We start from the raw sequence: 21,980 nt of genomic DNA on the forward strand, positions 1-21,980 counted from the left end.
GAGCGTGCGTAGCATTAGACTTAACTTAGTTTTCGTTTAAACTCAGAGTCGTTACTTAGCACATCATAACGATTCTACCAGCGATATTTTCATTGCCCATGTTTACAATATTTTGCTTATTTGCTTGCTTTTCTTTATTTGCGCTTTGAAGCGTTGCCACATGTTTTATATTTGCAAGGAAAATCAATATGTATGGCATATTTTCAGGCGTCTTATTAATAATAGGTGAAGAAATTATGTGGTAGCATGATTATCTCACGACTCTCTTTGCACTTCGAAAATTGACTTAGGAATCTAAAATCTACAACGCTCTAAGTTTTCTAAGTTAAGTTGAGTTTTGGCTAACAAGAGACACGTATAGCTGGCATGATAGCTTGGCCTAAGTTACGTAAAGTTTTATCTAAATCTTGACTGACACAGCTTTTAGTCTTAGCTAACATAGCTGTTAATCGAACACACAGCTATAAAGGGGTTTTCAATAAGGGCGGGTAGATGTTGAAATGGAATAAAATGGCGTTTACTGTGTGGCACGTAGCGCCGTCCTGCTGGAACCATATGTCGTCAACGTTTGCGTTATTGAACACTCATTTTGATAATAAAGTTTTATCATTTGAACGTGCTGTTCAATCGTGTAACTTGCCATGATGATTTGGCATAAACAACTGAATAATAAACAAAAGATTTGACAGATGTCACCAAAACAAAATGGCTGCCACAGGGCGCCAAAATCGACTCGCGCCAATTGAAAAACCCTTTAGAACAAAAACATCAACGAAAGTATTTCCCTTTGCATGAAAAAGAATTGCAGTACACCCATTGATGACTACATGACTACTCTTATGTGACAGACTGTAATTTAATTGCTTGCCGCCATTTTTAAAGAAAAATATTGACGTTGATAAATATATAGACTACAAAAACTAAAATCAAAAAATTTTGTTTTTATGCAAATTATATTTTATGCATTATGTGTATGTAGTAACACAATACTGCCAAAAATTTGGAGAAATGGGTAATTGGTGATTAATTTATACATATATATGTGTATTATTCAATCTAAATTTAATCCTTCGGAAAAACTTAGGAAAAATTATAAAAATCAATACGAGTGATTAAAAAACAAATATATATATATATATATATATATGTACATATGTATGTACATATTTTAAATATCAAAAATTTCTAATTCTTTTTATTTACTATTTATAAGTGTAGTATACAAACTCACCTTCTTGTGGTAGTTCTACAATATTGCTCGGTTCTGATGGTGATCCCTCACCAACACGATTCACAGCACTCACTCGAAACTGGTATACTGTAGCCGCTTTGAGGTTCTTCAACAGGGTCCAACGGTGTTCCGCCGAGACGTTGCTCAGTTCCGTCACCCAATTGAGTAAAGGTTCAGGAACTGGACCTACGAATTTTTCTGTGATTGTTAATGATTTAAAGACGAGATAGAGCGAGCGAGAAAATGACAGGTGTGGCAGAAAGAAAGAAATAGACCGAGCGGTGTGCGAAAGAAGAAAGGAAGAAAGAAATGTGTTGAAAGAAAAAGGATTGTTGTTTGGATATAAAGAGGTATTAGTATTGTGGAATAGAAATTATACAATTTTGTGTAAAAGTTAAAAAAACCAAACCCCAAAGAAAATTAATTATATATAAAAAAATTTGAAATGTGCCAATATATTTTTACAAATGATAACGCAGTGAAGTGATGGTTTGAAAAATATGAAAAATATGTAACGGGTTTGCATGTAAACATTTTGAGTCCAATTGAAAAATCATAAATTTCATTGTGAGTACACACAAGTATGTGTGTGTGTGTGTACAGGTAAGTGGTAGGACGGTGTTAAGAATCAAAGTCAAAACGGTTGCAAGGATAGAGAAGGTATATTTTATTTGGTAAAATGCATTTTTGACCCAGAAAACCAATGGCAGCAGAGGCACGCAGATGACAGATTTGTGTGTGTATATGTCCATACAGTAGAGTTTATAGGCGATTCGAAAGTAGAAATGCATTGTCGTGGTTGCGCGTGCCAGAGTACGCGCGTGTGTATGCAGTGGTGTAAGTATGTTTTGTTTGTGCAAAAGAAAGAGAGAAAATAAAAACATAGTTTTGGTTTGTGAAAATTTTGTATTTTCTTGTTGTTTGTGTAAAAGGAATATTGCACACGTTTATATTATTTAATGAACAATCCTCAGAACTTTTCCACAAATTGCTGTTTCACATGTACCTGCTGCTTTATGTTGTACTTGCATTGGTATAATTGAAAATGAAAATTAAAAACGAAGCATTTTACTGTGGCAACTGCAACTTTTGGAAAATATATGAGATTCCTTCTCCGAACAAATCAGACAAATGGTTGCTTACGGCTAAGTCATACACGCATAAAATGCTCATGTATTTTTTTTTCATGTACGTGTATGTATGTGTGTTATGAGTTCTTGTTTAAAGTGCAAAATGCTGAATAATGAAAAGTTTGATTTTAATTGGCCTGTATTTTGCTTCCAATTTTTGGTTTATTGCACTAATACATTTTCTATATAAATACAGGGTGCACTATCTCATCTAACAATTCCCAAACGATTGGCGTAATCAAGTACGGTTTTGAAAGGCCGATTGCGTACACTTTAACACTAAACCTACCATGACGAGTCAAATGACCCATTTTAAACTTTTCTTGGAAATAACATTATTAAATCACCGTTTGCCTTCACGACTTTTATTAAAAAATATATCGAATGTATTTTTCAAGATTTACTCCTCTCTTGCTAATTGTTTTACCTAGAAATATATGTGATCTTAGTAATGCATATACCCCCTCATCGTGGTTGGTCTCCTTGCCGCGGGGATGGGGCTTAAATGAAGGCTAAACTCCTTTTAGGAATTTAACCTGTCATGAACTAAGAGGGAAGCTCTGTATGGGGATTGGTCGAACACCCTTACACGATACTGCGTGTGCGATGCTCGTCCAACCACCTATACGGAGAGTACCGTACCAACACATTCCCAAGTCAAGGTGTGCTTGGAATCGTGCCGAGGACTGAATGGTGCAGGGAATTAAAACATGTGCATCGCGAACGGAGTTTCCCTCTCGAATACCTGGCCGCCTTCGAGAGTAACTGTGGCCTTACCGCGGTAAGGGGCGCTGCCGCGGGGGACCCCATTACTTCCCCTAAATACTCGTGGGTTGTGGAGCTTGACGTAGTCAGGCGAAGCAACCGTAAGAAACAGATGATATGAACACACAAAAAAACGAACAGAACAAAAAATTGGTGCCGCGCTGCGACACAATACCATCCTCCGAGGAGGATACCCTGCTGGCCTCTAGTCAAGATACGGCTGAGTCAGCAAAGAGTAAGGGAAGTACCAGCCATAGCACACCCTTACTAAGCAAGCAACAACAACAACAAAAAGTTCTACCACAAACCTCGGAAAAGGCGGCGGACGGCACTCAGAGAGAGAGTCAGGCCGCTAGAAAACACAAATCCGAGGGTGCCCTCATGAAGTCTCGCTACACGAAGGCGAGGTTCGTTCTAAGCAAGATTGCCAAAAATGAACTCGCTGGAGCGACTGACGAGCGCGACGCGGCCGACAAACTAAAATACCAGCAGGTGGTTAAGGAGTACGAAGACTTCTTATCCAACAAACCCAAGGAGGACAACAAGAAAAAAGGCGATGCGATGAAAAGGAACAGGTCACAGGACGTGATCGACCAGGCACCGAAGAGACCTAAGGTGTCCAGCAGCATCGAAGAAACAAAGCAACGACCGTTCAGTGAGGTGGTTAAGGATAACCTCCTATATGCACTGATCGACGAGACCACAAACAGCGGCAAAGTGGTCCTGCAGAAGTGGGGGCAAGTGGAGGCCAAACTGTCCAAGCTCGTGTTAGACAAGCATGTGGTTGGAGCACAGGGCGGAACTCTCCCTTCCTTCGATTCTGCAGGAGTACTTCGCGGCTGTAGGGTTATCAAGTGCGACGACGACTGGTCAAGGGTTGTCCTAGAAAGGTGTGTTGCTGAGATCAGCAGCACACTGGAAGGCTTAAAACTTAAGCTTATTCCGGCCAAGGACATCCCCTGCCCTCATCGCGCTCGCATTTGGCTGCCGGTGATGGACTTGAGCGGTGCAGAAGTGCTGAAGTACCTGAAGTCACACAACCCTGCGGTGCCGATGGACGACTAGGCAATCGTGAAGGCAGAAAAACCGCAAAAGAGCAGCATGTCATTCGTTCTGCAGATTAACGATGAGTGCCTGCCAATACTAAAACAACACGACAACAAAATGCGGTTTGGTCTAAGAAAGGCCAAACTGAAAATTTTCAAAGCAGACAGCAATGAAAATGAGGAAGACCCAGATGAGGCAGACAACAACATACAGCTAGAAAGACTAGAAAAGCTCGACCTAGCTGAAGACGACAATAAATCCGATGCCTAGAGCCATACAGGTGAATCTGCAGCGCTCGAAATGTGCTACAGAGAACTTGGATGTCTTCCTCAGGGAAGGGACATCGACATCGGTTTCATACAGGAGCCCTGGGTCAGAGACAACGAGATTAAGGGGTTCCAAAACAACAAGAGCATCAACATATTCTACAACAAAGCAGACGGTAAGCCACGGTCATGCATAATCACTAAAAAACACTTAAAAGCTTTTCTGTGTTCTAATTTTAGCACTTCCGATTTTACGGTGGTGAAAGTGGAGCTGCAGAAATCGGCGATATACCTGACATCGGTGTATATGCCACATGAGAAACCGGCGCCGCCAGACGAAGTGGCTCGATTCCTGTCAACATTGAACAGCACGGACAAACTATTGATGGGCTGCGACGCAAACGCAAGAAACGAGCTTTGGGGCAGTTCAGAGACGAATGAAAGAGGTGAGTCACTTTTCGAATTCCTATTAAACACCAACCTAGACATATGTAATGTAGGGACCACCCCAACCTTCACTTTTCCGAGCTCGTTAAATTTTCCAGGCTGGGAAGAGGTCTTAGACATTACCCTATGCACAAATAATAATTCCCAAATAGTCACAAATTGGAGGGTATCCGACAAGAGATCTTTTTCAGACCACAGCTGGATCCTCTTCGATATCAATCTTAAGCTTGAGAAACCCCTCCCATATAGAAATCCCAGAAGAACAAACTGGCATACATTCCGTAGAGTGACCCAGTCTAAACTTCAAAACTTAAATAGAACCATAACGTCAAGGGAAGACCTAGATGAGAAAGTAAGAGCTTTCGAAACTTCCCTGACGAAAGGACTTGAAGCCTCATGTCCCGCCACATATGGCAAAACAACCTATCCTACCTGGTGGAATGAAGATCTAAGTAAACTCAGGAAAATTACAAGAGAAATCTTCAATATCTGCTACAAACACAAATACTTCAAACCCTACAAAGACTGCCTTAGGGAATACAAGAAAGCAATCAAAGAGGCTCGGACAGAGGCTTGGAGAGATTTTTGTAGTTCCATAGAATCGACCAAAGATACGGCCAGACTAGGCAAGCTTCTATCCAAGGAACACTCCTGCCCTTCCTACTTGAAGAAAGACAACGGAGAGTGGACAAAATCATCAGCCGACACACTAGAACATCTGGTAAATACACACTTCCCAGGCAACACAGAATATATTGAGAACAATACTGACAGTGTTCAAACATCCAAACTATCACCCATTATAATCAACCACATCGTATCCCAAGATATGGGCGATAAAAAAACTTTGAACCATATAAGGCAGCCGGTCCAGATGGGATATTCCCAGCCATGCTGTGGAACACTCGAGAAACGACGATTCCTTGGCTGGAGGCTAACGCTAACCAAACAGGCCAAATACCTAGGGGTTATCCTGGACCCCAAACTCAGCTGGAAGTCCAACGTAGAGTACAGGGTAAAGAAAGCGAACATAGCACTTTACACATGTAAGAGAATGTTGGGAAAAAAATGGGGTCTCCAACCAAAATTATCCAACTGGTCCTATACAGCCATTGTAAGGCCAATACTAACATATGCGGCACTAGTTTGGTGGCCTGCAACAGAAAGGAAATACAACAAAACTAAGCTGAACAAGATACAAAGAACAGCGTGTATCCTAACTACAGGAGCGCTTAGCACCAGTCCTACTGAAGCGCTCAATGTACTAACACATCTATTGCCATTAGATTTACACATTAAAACAATAGCTACTTGCAGCGCGGTGAGACTCAGAGACATAGGAAGCTGGACAACAAGGCCGTACGGTCACAGCAAGATCCTCCTACAGGGACCCCCGCTGCTCAAAAACGGATCAGACTACACAGTCCCCGACCTTAACTTCAAGAAAGGCTTTACGGTACGCTTTCCACCGAGAGCCGAGTGGAGCAAAGGAGAGGTGATTGGAAGACACGATATCGAAATTTATACCGATGGTTCTAAGATGAACTGTGGTGTGGGAGCTGGCTTCCATTCGGGGCCACTCAACCTATCTCAATCAATTCGTCTTCCTGATTATGCCACCGTGTTCCAGGCAGAACTTTTAGCGATCAGAGAAGCATGCAAATCCCTAGAACTCTACAAGGTAGTTGGTGCAAGAGTAGCTATCTTCTCAGACAGTCAAGCAGCTATTAAGGCCTTAGACTCCAACTACATTTCATCCAAACTGGTCCTACAGTGTAGAGAGGAGCTGAAACTGCTCAGCCACAGGCTTGAAATTACCCTGATATGGGTTCCCGGTCATAGGAACATACGAGGCAATGAGATAGCGGATGAGCTAGCAAGAAAGGGCTCAACACTAGACATAGCAGAGGCGGTGGCAGTTTCCACCCCACTGAACACACTAAAAGCATCTATTGCTTCACACTATCATGCTTTAGCCGAAAGAAGATGGAAGCAAATACCTACATGTATCACAACAAAAAACACATGGCCGTCATATAAAATCCAAAGGACGAATGACCTGTTAGGATGTTCTCGGCCAAACATTTCACGGATCACTGCAACCCTTACAGGACATTGGAAAGTAGGGGATCATGCAGCTAGACTTAATCTACCCTTCAATCCTATCTGTAGAAGCTGTCAAGCGGAAGGGGCGAAGAAAAGTCTGTTCCACTATTTATGTGAATGTCCGGGACTAGCCAGGGCACGACTCCGATCCTTCGGTAAGCCTTTCCTACAGCAAATTAAGGAGATCTCAGCCATCGAGATAAAGGATTTGCTCCTATACTTGGACCTCACTAAATGGATCTGACTTGGAAACAACAAAAAAAAAAAAAAAAAAAAAAAAAAAAAAAAACAACTCATCATTTCACGAGATAGTGGTATTAAAACGGTGCTGGTCACTAATTAGGAGCATTTCAGCTAAGAAATGTTCAGCCACCTCAACAACAACAACAAAAACAATGCATATAACATTTTAAAGACGGGTCATTAACCCACTTTGGTAGAAATAGGAATACATAAAGTATCGGTGGGTTTAGTGTTAAATCATATATAGTTATATATAGTCGAACAAAAGTCACCGTTAAATGCCCTGTACAATAAGCGCCTCATCACTTGTCTGCTCGCTATGTTTGGGCTCTGCTCCCTTGATGAAACATTTGCATGAGAAAACAAAAACAAAGTTTTTGTGCATTTATTTCTCTCGCTCTTTTTTGGTATTTGGCAAATTTCATTAAGCTGCGTTCTTGCAAGGAAATTTTTGTTGCTTTAACTTTGCATGAGAACACAAAGAGTGATGACAGAGCAGAAGCATCACAAGTAACGAGTTGAAGCAACAAAAGTTGACCTGTATGAATGCGGTTTTACTAATATTCATTAAGTGCTTGTAAACAAATGTGAATTTTGGCTGCTTTTTCCAGTGCTGCCAATATATGTTTATTTATCTTCGCAACTCGCTAACGCTTGGCGTATAGAAGGCGCCTAATATTTGAAAAATTTAGTACTTAGAATTCATTCAACGTTTATTTCTGTTAAGAAAATATTTCAAACTTTGCCGTATTTACGATAAACCTAGAAGAAATCCCCTGATAAGCAAAAATAACCAAATGAAGCGACTTTGTTTTGCAAAGGAGCACAAAAGCAAGACAGCCGATTTTTGGGAGAAGGTAATGTTCTCTGATGAGAGTAAGTTTTGTGTTTATAAATCGGATGGATTTGTTTTGGCCCGGAGGCAGAAAGGCGATGCACTACAAGAGAAAACTATTCAGACAACTGTTCAACACTGCGAGTTTGCTGTCATGGTGTGGGTGTGTAAGTCAGGGGCTGACTAGCTGGGTGGTCGTATTTATCGAAGACATAATAGAAAGGACACTATAGCTGAACATTCTTCAAGAAAAGTTGCAGAAAAGTTCTAAAAAATTAGGCTAGAATTTTACTACTATTTCTAGCGTGACAATGATCCCAAGCAAACAGCGAAAATTGCTCTCTGGTGGATCTTGTACTTTTTTTTGTACTTAGAAAAAATATAAACACTTCTGGATGAATGGTAAAAAAGCTGGTGCATTCGATGCACAAAAGTTTACAAGATGTTATAAAAAATAATGGCGAACATACAGTTTAATAAAATAATAGGTCTATTTATAAGTTCGTGCGGTTTTACAACAGATGGCGTAACTTGATTATTATTCCATCGATCCACATTTCCAAACATTCATTGGAGAGCTACTGTCGTAAGGCACAAACGTCAGTATAAGTTTTTTATTTGAAGCGTAAACAACAATATTTTTACCACACTTGAAAATGTCGAATTTCGTGCCAAATAATGTGTTTTTGCGGGGAATTCTTCTTCATTATTTTAATATGAAGAAAAAAGCAGCCGAAAGTCATCGTATCTTGGTGGAAGTTTATGGTGAGCATGCTCTATCTGAGCGAACGTGCCAGAAGTGGTTTGCACGCTTTAAAAGTGGTGATTTTGGCTTGGAAGACGAAGAACGCGAGGGTGCGCCGCCAAAGTTCATGGATACCGAATTGGAGGAATTGCTCGATCAAGATCCGGCTCAAACGCAAGAAGAGGTTGCAAAAACTTTGGGAGTTGATCAATCAACCATTTCCAAACGTTTAAAAGCCATGGGAATGATCCGAAAGGTAGGCCATTGGGTGCCGTATGAATTGAAGCCAAGAGACGTTGAACGCCGTTTTATGGCATGCGAACAACTGCTTCAACGGCACAAAAGAAAGGGTTTTTTGCATCGAATTGTGACTGAAGGTTATGCTGTGTATCTGGTGGGACCAGCTGGGTGTTGTGTATTATGAGCTACTGAAACCGAATGAAACGATTACGGGGGATGTCTACCGACGACAATTGATGCGTTTGAGCCGAGCACTGCGAGAAAAACGGCCGCAATACGCCGATAGACACGACAAAGTTATTTTGCAACATGACAATGCTCGGCTACATGTTGCACAAGTGGTCAAAACATACTTAGAAACGCTCAAATGGGATGTCCTACCCCACCCGCCGTATAGTCCAGACCTTGCGCCATCCGATTACTATCTCTTCCGATCGATGCAACATGGCCTGGCTGACCAGCACTTCCGTAATTACGATGAAGTCAAAAAATGGATCGATTCGTGGATTGCGGCAAAACCGACCGAATTTTTCACAAGGGGAATCCGTGAATTGCCAGAAAGATGGGAAAAAGTAGTAGTAAGCGATGGACAATATTTTGAATATTAAATTTGTAACCATTTTACGTCAATAAAGTTTCAAATTTCGAAAAAAAACCGCACGAACTTATTCATAGTCCTATTAACTTCAATTCTCATAAATGAAACACGACTTTTGTCCAAAAAAAATTTTTACTACAAGCAGCTAATTATTATTTTTGTAAATAAGGTCAAGCTAGAAATATTTTTTTAAATAGATATGATGAACATAGAATGAATTGTAGCTTTTATTTAAAATACTAAATTTTTCATTTCAATTGCTTTCTGAGTGTGCTTTTTTCTCAAACATTGTATAGGCGAAATTACGGTGTCTTTCGCCCATCTGTACACATCGAAAGAAAATAATTATTGTGTTAAGGCTGTCACCTTAATTCGTAATTTTGCATCAAATTTCTTCGAAAACGAGTCTGTAGCAGATCACTACCAACACGCATTACCAAGTCCGCGTTCCTAAAATGAACACATTTAAGCTGTTAGGGAAAGTGCTATCGGAAATCCTGATGCCAAATAACAGTGGAAGATTTTGAAGCAAAACCTTCAAATTATGAACGTTCGAAAAAATCGGTGTTTCTAAAAACAGTTTGTTTTTTAGTTGGTTAATCACGTTTTTCAATCTTTTTTTTAATTTCGGTCTCAATCGGTTTTTTTCCTTTTAAACATGTTTACGTTCCCCAACAGTGTATTGTAATTACTTTGCACAGCTTGGAGATAGAATCTCTTTTGGCAACAAGTGCTACTTTGGACTAAGTAGGCAAATGAGTAGTAAAGTCCTCTCTCGACGAACAAAACTAACACTCTACGGGCTCATCATGCCCGTCCTAACGTATGGCGCAGAAGCGTAGACGATGACAACATCCGATGAAGCGCCGCTTGGAGTGTTTGAGAGAAAGATTCTGCGCAAGATTTTTGGACCTTTGCACGTTGGCAACGGCGAATATCGCAGGCGATGGAACGATGAGTCATACAAACGCTCCGGCTCGCAAAGTATTCGTTTCGGTATCAGCTGGTGGTATCAGAGGAAGAAGGCCCTGGAAAGATGAGGTGGAGGACTTGGCTTCACTTGGTGTGTCCAACTGGCGCCGGTTAGCACGCGAAAGAAACGACTGGCGCGCTTTGTTAAGCTCGGCCAAAATCGCGTAAGCGGTTATTGCGCCAATTAAGAAGAAGAACAACTTGGAGATAAGATTTAAATTTTTGTGATGTCCGAAAAACTTCAAAGTGACTACTAAAATTTTTTTTGGTGATCTGGGAGCTAAGAAAAATCGATAGTGAAGTTGATTCCAAATATTATGCCCCCGCAGTAAGTAAACTTAAATCCCACAATTTAAAAAAGGAAATGAAAATTAAGATTAAGATGGCGCACCCTGTATATAGTAATCTAAGTAGGGAAAAGTATTGTATGTTAGGCTGCAATTTAAAAAGTTTGTATACTACGCAAATGGAAAGACAGGTAGTGGAGAGTAATGAAAGTTCCTGCTGGTATTAAAATTATTTCCTCATTTCCTTACTATTGTTGCTGAATTTCAAAAAAGCCTGTGCAACTTAGTTTTATTATCTTGGCAAAACGAAAAATTTAAAAACTTTAAAGTTTTTTTAGGTAAATTGGAAGAACTCTTTGTATTTATGAGAAATACATTCATATGTACGTAATGTGGAAATTTCATTAAGAACATTTTTCTTTTGTTAATTTACACTTTTGATGGGCATTTATATTCTTTTCGGAAACTAGCGATGTCGATACTTTTTCTTCTACTTTTATGCTAAATTTGGTTTATATTTTTTTACAGTTATTATGTTATTTCTCACCAAGAACTCAACTTCAGTTAACAGGCCTATTAAGTTTCAGCTTTATGAAGCGAAAAACAATGAACGCAAGCAACGATGATTGTTAACATTTGAGCTTTGCTGACAACAGATGGCTAAAAGAGTTGTGTGTATATTTATGTGAAGATCGTCATATGCAAACCTCATATTTTTGATTTACTTTTCTAGCATTTTTTATTCTGAAATAATGGGAGTATTATTCTGTTCGTTTGTATAATATTTTTGTTGAAAATAAAGGAATAGCTCATTTCCGGTATGAAAATTCGGATACACAAAATGTAATTAATGATCACTATTTTGTTTGTAAAGTTAGTCCCTGCTCCGGCGACGCCTGAGAGTATCCTATTAAAAGTAGTGCGTTCCCGTTGGAGTAAGGTTAGCCGTTTTATCAGGATTTAGTCAGAAATTACAAGAAAATAAATTTCAGCAGGCAAAAATGCTGTAACTGAGGGCACTTTAGTGAGAGTAATTTACGTTTTCTCTCAATCGCAGAAATTCGCTAGGAAACGTTTTTATGTGCTGCTCCTGTTTTGGCAAAGATATATTTTTTTAATATTCAGTATTTAAATTGTGTATCAGTGTATAAAAAGTAATGCCTGTTTTCTGAGAACTTCTGATGTAATTTGGTATTATGCGAGGTGATGTTACAAATTGATATTGGAATGAAACGAAATGATAAAAATAAACATGCAAGTGTGTGCACGTATACATGTTCTTCCAAATAATGAGGCGATGCTCGTGAGATATCCTTGTGTGTGATATGCTGATAAGAATTTGAGGTTTTTCATATGAAAAATATTTTGTAAGTAACAGCATCCAATTGTAGGTTCACAGTAGACCACATTAGAGGTCGCAGTGCACTATGATCCAATAAAATTAACTAAAGCTAACTAATTTTCAGTCCTTTTTGAAGTGGTGAAGTATGTGAGGAATGCCCTATGGCAGCCTATAAATCATGCAAATAATAATTATTACCCACTGATTCTAGTACCTCGGCCTCAGATGGAAATTAAAAAGTAGAATCCTCTCTCGACAAACAAAAGTTAAGTATGCCCAAACTTCATATTGTACGAGTATGGCGCATTAACATGGACGATGTCAATGCCATTCGAGAGAAATATTCTACACAGCATCTACAATAATTATGAGAACATCCACGATACAAAAATGAAGGAAGTTCCATTTAGTAACATTAGCAGATACTTTTGTTGTTACTACGACATATTAAATGAAATCTAGTGAAAGGTTGACAATTGTAATACAATTTTTTTCAAACTGCCTTTAAAAGAAGTTGATGGAAGTAAATTTACATTTTTATATAGTTTTTAATACATATATCATAATAGTATATCATGTACTAAACTTGTTTTTAATCGACTGAGAGGACTAAAAAAATATTCAATTTAATGATGCCACAAAATTCCCATCTCGAAAAGATATAATTATTCTTAACTTAAGCTTATCGCAACGCTTTTAAATAAGAGGCTTCAAAAACCCCTGTATCCGTCAAAAATTCAAGTGAAACTACCTTCTTTTTCTTATCATGGGAACATCTATCTGTGACTCTGAATAATGTGATTAAAATTTTTGTAAGACCAACTCTTAGAGAAACTGGGCAGCTTAGACACAGTATCGTATTTGTATTCTTCACGGATGGCTCAAATAAATAAAACTTCAACCTTCAACCTTATTTTTTGATCGACGGTCCCAAAGAATAGGTACTGGGGAATAAGTATAGGGAAATAAAGTAGTAGATTTAATATCGAGGCTATGGCTTAAGGCCAGATAAAATAAGTTTGAGTTACTTATCGTTTTTTATTTTTATTATTACATATTTGCTTCATTTTAATATCAAATTCCGGCCAACTCACCACAAATGAAATTAACTCAGGTTTAGACGAATTAATGATGGGCCTGCTACATGTCGGGCTATTCTAAATAATCTGGCTACACGGTGCGCCTCGAAGGTTGTCTAGGTCCCTGGACACCAAACATTGCTGAAAATTGGATGGCGGACGAGCTAGCGAGAAGGAGAAGTGAACTTCAATCAGCCAATTCTGTCCAGTATGTGGACGTTCGTTTATCTTCAAGCAAGCGTTGAATCAAGTCGGCCTACATCGCGCAGGCAAACAATAGATGGGCACGAATCCGAATTTGAAGGAATTAGCTGATTTGCTGACGTAATAGGGATAATGTATATATATAATTGGCGCGTACACCCTTTTTGGGTGTTTGGTCGAGCTCCTCCTCCTATTTGTGGTGTGCGTCTTGATGTTGTTCCACAAATGGAGGGACCTACAGTTTTTGAGCCGACTCCGAACGGCAGATATTTTTTTATAAGGAGATTTTTCATGATAGAAATACACTCGGAGGTTTGCCTGCCGAGGGGCGACCGCTATTCGAATTTTTTTTTCTTAATTTTGGTGTATCACCGAGATTCGAATCGACGTTCTCTCTGTGAATTGCGAATGGTAGTCACGCACCAACCCATTCGGCTACTGTGGCCGCCGGATAATGACAGCAGTTAGTTTACAACAAAACTGAGATTGTGTTGGTGATCTAAGAAAAACTCAAAGCAGCCACTGCTCATATTATTTCGCTGCCGTCTGAACAACGGCTAATTGGAAGCGCGTAGGAACACGTGGGAAATGAATAGTTACAATTCTGCCGGCAAAACCCCCGTGACGTAACAGTCAAAGCCACTCTTACGATTTGCTTCGCCAAACCTTGTAATCTATCATCCTTGCGAGGTAACCAGATCGCCCGAGCCAAGCATGAGAGACCACAGAATAAGATCCCTCATTAATCTAGTATCATCACATGGGAACACACCGGGAAGGTATAGGATTTCTCTCTAATGATTCCTGTATCATGTACATAAGTATTATATTTCCAGACGTAACGTATTCATTTTTGGAGCTTTGAATTTTTGGAGCTTTGAATTTTTGGAGCTTTGAATTTTTGGAGCGAGCTTCAAGCAAAAAAAAGATAGTTAGGATTGATCTTACAAAAAGAAGAAGTAAGTCCTTGAATGGGACCATTGGGACCTGAAGTTATATTTATTAAGTTATATCATATAAAACTTTCAAAAAGAACTTTTTTGAAGAGAATTTTACCTTTAAACCGCAATATGGTAAGCTGAGATCTGATGTGTTGCATATATCGCGAAAAGAGAGTATTAGGATCCCTTTGACTACTTGTAGGCAGCTCCTAGAAAGGTAGTTTTGGCGTCAGCTCAGCGAGCGCGGGCAGGTACATAAACTTGTAAGATCGCGAGATACTTCTGGCTCTGGGGTGCATCGGAAGCGCTCGAGCGAGATTCTAAAACTAAAAAAGCCTCAACACTCGAACTTTGAGGGTGACCTTACAGCACTTTGTCTGCGAAGTATACGTGATGTGAGAGACTCGAAATGTATTCGAGTCCTTTTTGCGTTAGCTGTATGGAGGATGAGTTGAAATCATCTCCTTAGCTCCTGCAGGGCTAAGATCTCGGCACCTTGGCTCTTACTTTTGTGCTACACCTGCTGATCTAGCAGGCCTAGATATTAACCACCTAATAAATTTCGTCAGTAGCATGAAACGGTTACACGACCGTACATCATTCATGGTTCGGTCGTCATTCATTTTCAGAAATTTGTTCGCTTTTTTCCATTTATTAAGTTTCTATTAAATTTTGGTTTCTCATGTAAAGAGTAAAGGACCGCCCTGTTTCGGATACGAAATGCAAAGCACTACAGTTCAACGTTTGCTCTCCATGTTAAATAAATAAATAATTGGCGCGTGCACTTCTGTTGGGTGTTTGGTCGAGCTCCTCGTCCTATTTGTGGTGTACGTCTTGATGTTGCTCCACAAATGGAAGAACCTCGTAAAGTATCGATTAAACAATTTAAACTTTATGCTTTAAGTCGACTTTGAACGGCAAATTGTTTTTATGAGGATCTTTTTCATAGCAGGAGTTTTGGCATTGGCATTGCCATTGCACTCTATTAGCCAGAAGTTCTGAGTTGCTTTGTTTCTTCGTGGGCTTTAGCGTTGCATTTTTGAGTTCATCTATAAACTTTTTCTTTAATTACAGAGTATGTTTATATAGGAAAAAGTGGTGAAAAGGAAAGCGTACAAATACATACATACTTCTATACCGAAAAGCCTTTTCAAGGTTATCGGCCAGCTTTTGGCACATCTTCGAAGTATTGCATTACTCTTTAGTGACTCAGTTTATTCTATATTTATTCAAGCGGCACTTTTAAATGAACTTCTTGATTCCAGCCTATTGAAATACCAGCAAATCATGGTCAACACACATTCAGAAATATTCACACATTTTTGCAAAACCAAGTGAACTTAAACTTAGACAACTATATACATAAGTATCTGCACTTGTTTGACTATGTATTTGTGGAATATGTGTATTTTTGTGAGATATTTGTGCGATACCCTTTGAATTTACTAAACATATATACATATGAATAGGCCATCACCCTGTACAATGATCAGGTTGCAATCCACTTTGAAGTAAGTAAACTCATATAATATATAAATGAATTGCTCTGCATTTAAACTGGTCTGCTTAAAACTGGTTATATATGTATATACAAATAGCACATGACATTATTTACTTATGGTACATAATATTATTTACTCCTTAGTATATTTGCGCACTTACCTAGTTCGGAGACTTCACGCCGCTGTATGATAAACTTTAATATTGGACTATTGCCATCGAATCCCGGCGTCCATGAAACGTTGATAGTTCGTTGGTTGGGCGCATCAAGGCGCGCCACTTTCACATTGCTCGGCGGGAATGGCAATTCGATGACACTTAAACGCGCCGAACGCGTCTCATTGCCGCCTGGCGATGTCACCACACATTGGTATGTGCCCACATCGGATGCGCGCACTGCTTGTATTTCGAGTGTGCCGTCCGATTGTACGCCGATGCGTTGAGAGTTACTGATTGCTGTCGGATGACCTTCGCGATACCAGTCGACGTTATACGGCACGGTCGGATCGCTGGAAACTTTGCATTGCAGTGTCGCATTGAGACCCAGCAGAACAGTGGTGTCAACCGGTGGCTGGATGATTTGTGTGCGAACTGTGTGTAAATAAAAATGCGGTTGCCAACAAACAACCGATGGAAGTAAAAATAAGAAAAAGAGAAAAAAGAAAAAAATAATGGAAAAAATATTAGAAAAGTTTTGCAGCGGTTTTGCCTCTTCGAATTTAAATGGAAATGTGAAAACGTTGCTGATGGTAGGAAATTGAATTGCACGCCTTGGCCTTTTTCTGTTTGCTCTGCGTCCACCACACAATCCTGTACATTCTACTATCAGCGGCTTTGCAAAGTTTACCAAGATTTTTAGGCCTTTTTCTACCTTCTTTTGTTCCCCTTGGATTGAGGCTGTGACCATTACTGCGTGTGTATGTACATGCATGCATTTAGCTTCAAATACAACTATAAACGTATATGCAGTTTCATGTATTTGCAAACTACCGTTGCAAGTGCAAAGATTTTGGTGTGGGTGTTGGAGTTGCTTTACTGATGGCAGAGACATAGATTTTTCTGGCGATGAGGTGAAGCATGTTTGTTTCCATTTGCGCTTTTGCAATACCAATGCAAGCTGTTTGCATGTGAAAGTATTTTGCCAGCGGCATGAAGTTATGAAAGTTGAATAGAGTTTGTGCAAATTTGATTTGCCGCCTGGCTGACAGGTGGCTTTGAAAGCGATTTATGCCATTTAGAATTCCGTTGATGGCTGCAGCAAAAAAGTGCTGTAGCTGTATATTAATGAAAAATCGATTACCGTTAAAATAAAAATAGTGTTTTGAAAAATTTCAAAGGAATGAATAGAGCAGCAGTTTATATTAGTTAAAGAAATTTCTGAACTTGATGAAACCCTAGAAGTCTTCGAGCTAAATTTATTTAACTACAAATAGCTTATTCAGCGTCTAAATTTAATTTTATAATTAATAAAGTGGGAAACTCTTGGAAGTACGCTATGGAGTTCGATCTTTATTTTTTAATTATCATGAATAATGGTTTTCTGAGGGTTTTACCGCCACTTTTCTTAAACGGGGACATAAAAAGCGCTGATATATCTATATATTAGTTCTGGGAAAAAGAAATCCATTATTGCCCCGGTAGATGGTTGGAGCGATCGATATCTCGTAATGTAACGGTCAAACAATTTAAAGTTTGTACTCGCTCTTAGGGCGACATCTGACACTAAAATTCTTTGTTTGCTGTTTTTTGTTTGTTCAGTTCATTCAGTAGCGAGTTACAGAGTGTCAACTTTGAAAGTCAACAAAGATAAAATTCAGTACATTTACAGATTTTCTTTGATAAAGGCGAAAATGCAAGCCAGACCGCTGGAATTGTGAATGGCGTTTATGGTGCCGATGCTGTAACCACTTATCACGTGCAATTTTGGTTTCGTCGATTACGTTTAGTCATTTTTGATGTTAAAGAAAATGCTGATAATGTCGAAAATGCCAATAAAATCACGGAAATAGTCGAAGTGTACCGGCGTGTTAGTAGTCGTAGCATCGTTCAGGAGGTAAACCGAACATGAAACAGTTTTAAGCCATTTGCTCAAATTTGTTACGCAAATATAATGAATTTCTCACTCCTCAACCTAATATAATTAGCGTTTAGATCCCTTGTTGGATGTTTGACCGAGTTTTCTGATTTCCTTTTCAATTTTTCAAATTGAGTAGTTCGAAACGATAGAGTTTATTTGACCGAATGTTCATACGAGAATTTGAGTCATCGATTGGCCACCAGGGGGCAGCACCCGCCACTGGTAATGGTTTGGGCAGCTGTAACAGCAGATGGGCGCTCTCCAATCGTTTTTATCGAGTCATGTAAATGCGAAATATTATCGTGAAAGTGTTCTAGAGGTTGCTTTGAAGCGGTGGGCAGACAAACGTTTTGGCAGCAGACCATGGACGTTTCAACAGGACTTGCCATCGTCTCACAAAGCTCGAGTGAACCAAGAATATCTAAAAAATCACGTTCCGAACTTCATAATGTCCACACAACGGCTTTCAAATTCACCAGACGCGAAGCCGATAGGTTATCCGAACTAAAAGATTCACCAGTCTCAAGGCGCCGTTGTCCGCGAGTGGATCTCAAGACCATAGCCAAGACAAAAGGTGGTCATATCGAGCAAAAGTAAATTCATTCTTAATTTTGTATTATTTTCATACATTTTTTACTTTGAATTGAATAAAAGTAAGTTCCTAAACTAAATTTATGGACTTTTTAATTGGTTACACTTCGAGTGCCGGACTCTATAATCAGCGGCTCCAAAAAGCAGCGAGTAGTAATAGGACTATCAATAAGTTGGTGCGGTTTTACAACAGATGGCGTAACTTGATTATTATTCCATCGATCCACATTTCCAAACATTCATTGGAGAGCTACTGTCGTAAGGCACAAACGTCAGTATAAGTTTTTTATTTGAAGCGTAAACAACAATATTTTTACCACACTTGAAAATGTCGAATTTCGTGCCAAATAATGTGTTTTTGCGGGGAATTCTTCTTCATTATTTTAATATGAAGAAAAAAGCAGCCGAAAGTCATCGTATCTTGGTGGAAGTTTATGGTGAGCATGCTCTATCTGAGCGAACGTGCCAGAAGTGGTTTGCACGCTTTAAAAGTGGTGATTTTGGCTTGGAAGACGAAGAACGCGAGGGTGCGCCGCCAAAGTTCATGGATACCGAATTGGAGGAATTGCTCGATCAAGATCCGGCTCAAACGCAAGAAGAGGTTGCAAAAACTTTGGGAGTTGATCAATCAACCATTTCCAAACGTTTAAAAGCCATGGGAATGATCCGAAAGGTAGGCCATTGGGTGCCGTATGAATTGAAGCCAAGAGACGTTGAACGCCGTTTTATGGCATGCGAACAACTGCTTCAACGGCACAAAAGAAAGGGTTTTTTGCATCGAATTGTGACTGGCGATGAAAAGTGGGTCCATTACGACAATCCAAAACGTCGGGCAACGTATGGATACCCTGGCCATGCTTCAACATCGACGTCGGCGCAGAATATTCATGGCCTGAAGGTTATGCTGTGTATCTGGTGGGACCAGCTGGGTGTTGTGTATTATGAGCTACTGAAACCGAATGAAACGATTACGGGGGATGTCTACCGACGACAATTGATGCGTTTGAGCCGAGCACTGCGAGAAAAACGGCCGCAATACGCCGATAGACACGACAAAGTTATTTTGCAACATGACAATGCTCGGCCACATGTTGCACAAGTGGTCAAAACATACTTAGAAACGCTCAAATGGGATGTCCTACCCCACCCGCCGTATAGTCCAGACCTTGCGCCATCCGATTACTATCTCTTCCGATCGATGCAACATGGCCTGGCTGACCAGCACTTCCGTAATTACGATGAAGTCAAAAAATGGATCGATTCGTGGATTGCGGCAAAACCGACCGAATTTTTCACAAAGGGAGTCCGTGAATTCCCAGAAAGATGGGAAAAAGTAGTAGTAAGCGATGGACAATATTTTGAATATTAAATTTGTAACCATTTTACGTCAATAAAGTTTCAAATTTCGAAAAAAAACCGCACGAACTTATTCATAGTCCTATTAATTTTTATGAGCTTAGCTATTTGAGGCGTGCGCATGAAATTGTTCAATAAATTGAGGGACCTATAGCTTTAAGCCGAATCCGAACGGTAAATATTTTTTATGGGGAGTTTTTTTCATGGCAGAAATACACTCGGAGGTTTGCTATTGCCTGCCGAGGGGCGACCGCTATTAGAAAAAACTTTTTCTTCATTTTGTTGTTTCACGGAGATTCGAACTTACGTTCTGCGAATTTCGAATGTTAGTCACGCACCAACCCATTTGGCTACGGCGGTATTAACGATACTGGGAGAAAATTGCTAGCCCAAATCAAGTATTGAAATTTGTATCCTTTGATATCCTCCAATCTATTCGAAATACATTGAAAATCAAAACTCTTGGATGATAATTTTGTAAAGCACATTCTTGACATGTTCTAGAAGGATAATTGAAATCGAAAGTTTTCGAAATCTTCTTCTAATTTATGCCTATGTATTTACTTAATGCAAACCTTTTTAAATACATATCGGCCATTTACTTCAATAGCGTCATAACTCAAAAAACCGAAATGTCGACACAGCGTAAAAGAAGAACTGGTGGCCATTTTTGCATACTTATCTAATTTCTTCTTCCATTATGACTTTATTGTAGGTAGTGAGCGATTAGTATTGTAATTTATGCTCTATTAGAAAAACTCCTGCACACCAGGTGAAAAACCACAGATTAACTAAGTATTCAGCCCTAATACTGAAGTAAGTATACTAATACTGTCTTTATGCAGAAGCAAAATAAGTAAAGCAATAAAAAACGAGCTTGCTTTCATAATTTTCACTACAAGTCGACATGGTTACCATGGTCCAAATTGCATAAAATTTTGCATATATTCGGACAGTTTCTAATACAAATCCAATAAAATGATATGGTTTATTTCGACAGTCTAATTTATGTACATACAGAGATACTGTACATTTGCCTATTATTCCTAAATTTAGAATCAAATCTAAACCTCAAAAAGTTGCTATTAAAGTGCAGCTTAGTGACACAGTATATGATTCGCATTAAATACATTTTTTTCATTAACAAAAATCCTCAACAAACAAACAAAATAAAAGTTATCACGCCCATGCTGTGTTCAAGTCGCTAATTAAGACCGTCGGAATCAGTAGTTATGACAACTAAAACAATTTGCTTGGTTTTCTCATTCACAAGGTAAAAATAAAGTTCGCAATAATATTTATTTAGAACTAAGAGCAGCGCAATCAGGCAGGGAGTTTGTTAGGTGTGCAGCAGGAGCAGGACCAAATGCAGGCCGTAAGCTGATACCGGCAAACTACTTTATACGCAATTACAAACGCAATCGTAATACATACAAAACACAGTGATAATTTTTCTTGAGGTTAGCGCATTTAATTGTTGCCGCTGCCTCTACATGCCGCATACTTACCCAAAACGCTTAGATATGCCTCGCCATTGACGGTGCCCGCCTCATTCGAACGCACGCACGTGTAAAGGCCAGCGTCCGTTTCACGTACATTCGACATTAATAAATCACCCGATTCGAGAATTTGTATACGACTGGATATTTCAACAAGTTGTGTTTCTGTTGTTGTTATTGTTGTTTATATTGATGCAAATCACAGCCATGTGTACAGATAATATTCACAAAGGAGGCAAAATAATGATGCAGATGATGAGCGTTTGTTGGAGGCGCCAGCAAAACCAAATGATGCATTTACAGAATAGTGCACAGTACGCAGTGCATTGTTATTGTTAGCGTAGTTAAAATGGTACAAGCATTTTTGCGAACCAAACCATATGCGTGTATGTATCAAAAAACCAATTAAACGGCAGTCAGCAGAGGCGGGCACAGAGACAGTCATGATCATATTCACAATTTCACGAGCGCATTAAGTA

At 39.3% G+C, this 21,980-nt stretch overlaps 1 protein-coding gene across 1 annotated transcript in view; it reads right to left on the reverse strand.

The window, feature by feature from the left end:
* The window catches only part of LOC128858204 (protein sidekick), a 102,842-nt gene that overhangs the window by 20,426 nt on the left and 60,436 nt on the right, over window positions 1-21,980 (reverse strand). Inside the window, exons 6-8 of the mRNA XM_054094272.1 lie at window positions 21,511-21,666; window positions 16,141-16,569; window positions 1,232-1,429 (exon numbers count right to left, since the gene is read on the reverse strand). Of these exons, the coding sequence (XP_053950247.1) occupies window positions 1,232-1,429; window positions 16,141-16,569; window positions 21,511-21,666 (783 nt within the window). The remainder of the gene's footprint in view (window positions 1-1,231; window positions 1,430-16,140; window positions 16,570-21,510; window positions 21,667-21,980) is intronic.

This window comes from Anastrepha ludens, chromosome 3 (assembly GCF_028408465.1).
Source record: "Anastrepha ludens isolate Willacy chromosome 3, idAnaLude1.1, whole genome shotgun sequence".
NCBI classification, from domain to species: domain Eukaryota; kingdom Metazoa; phylum Arthropoda; class Insecta; order Diptera; family Tephritidae; genus Anastrepha; species Anastrepha ludens.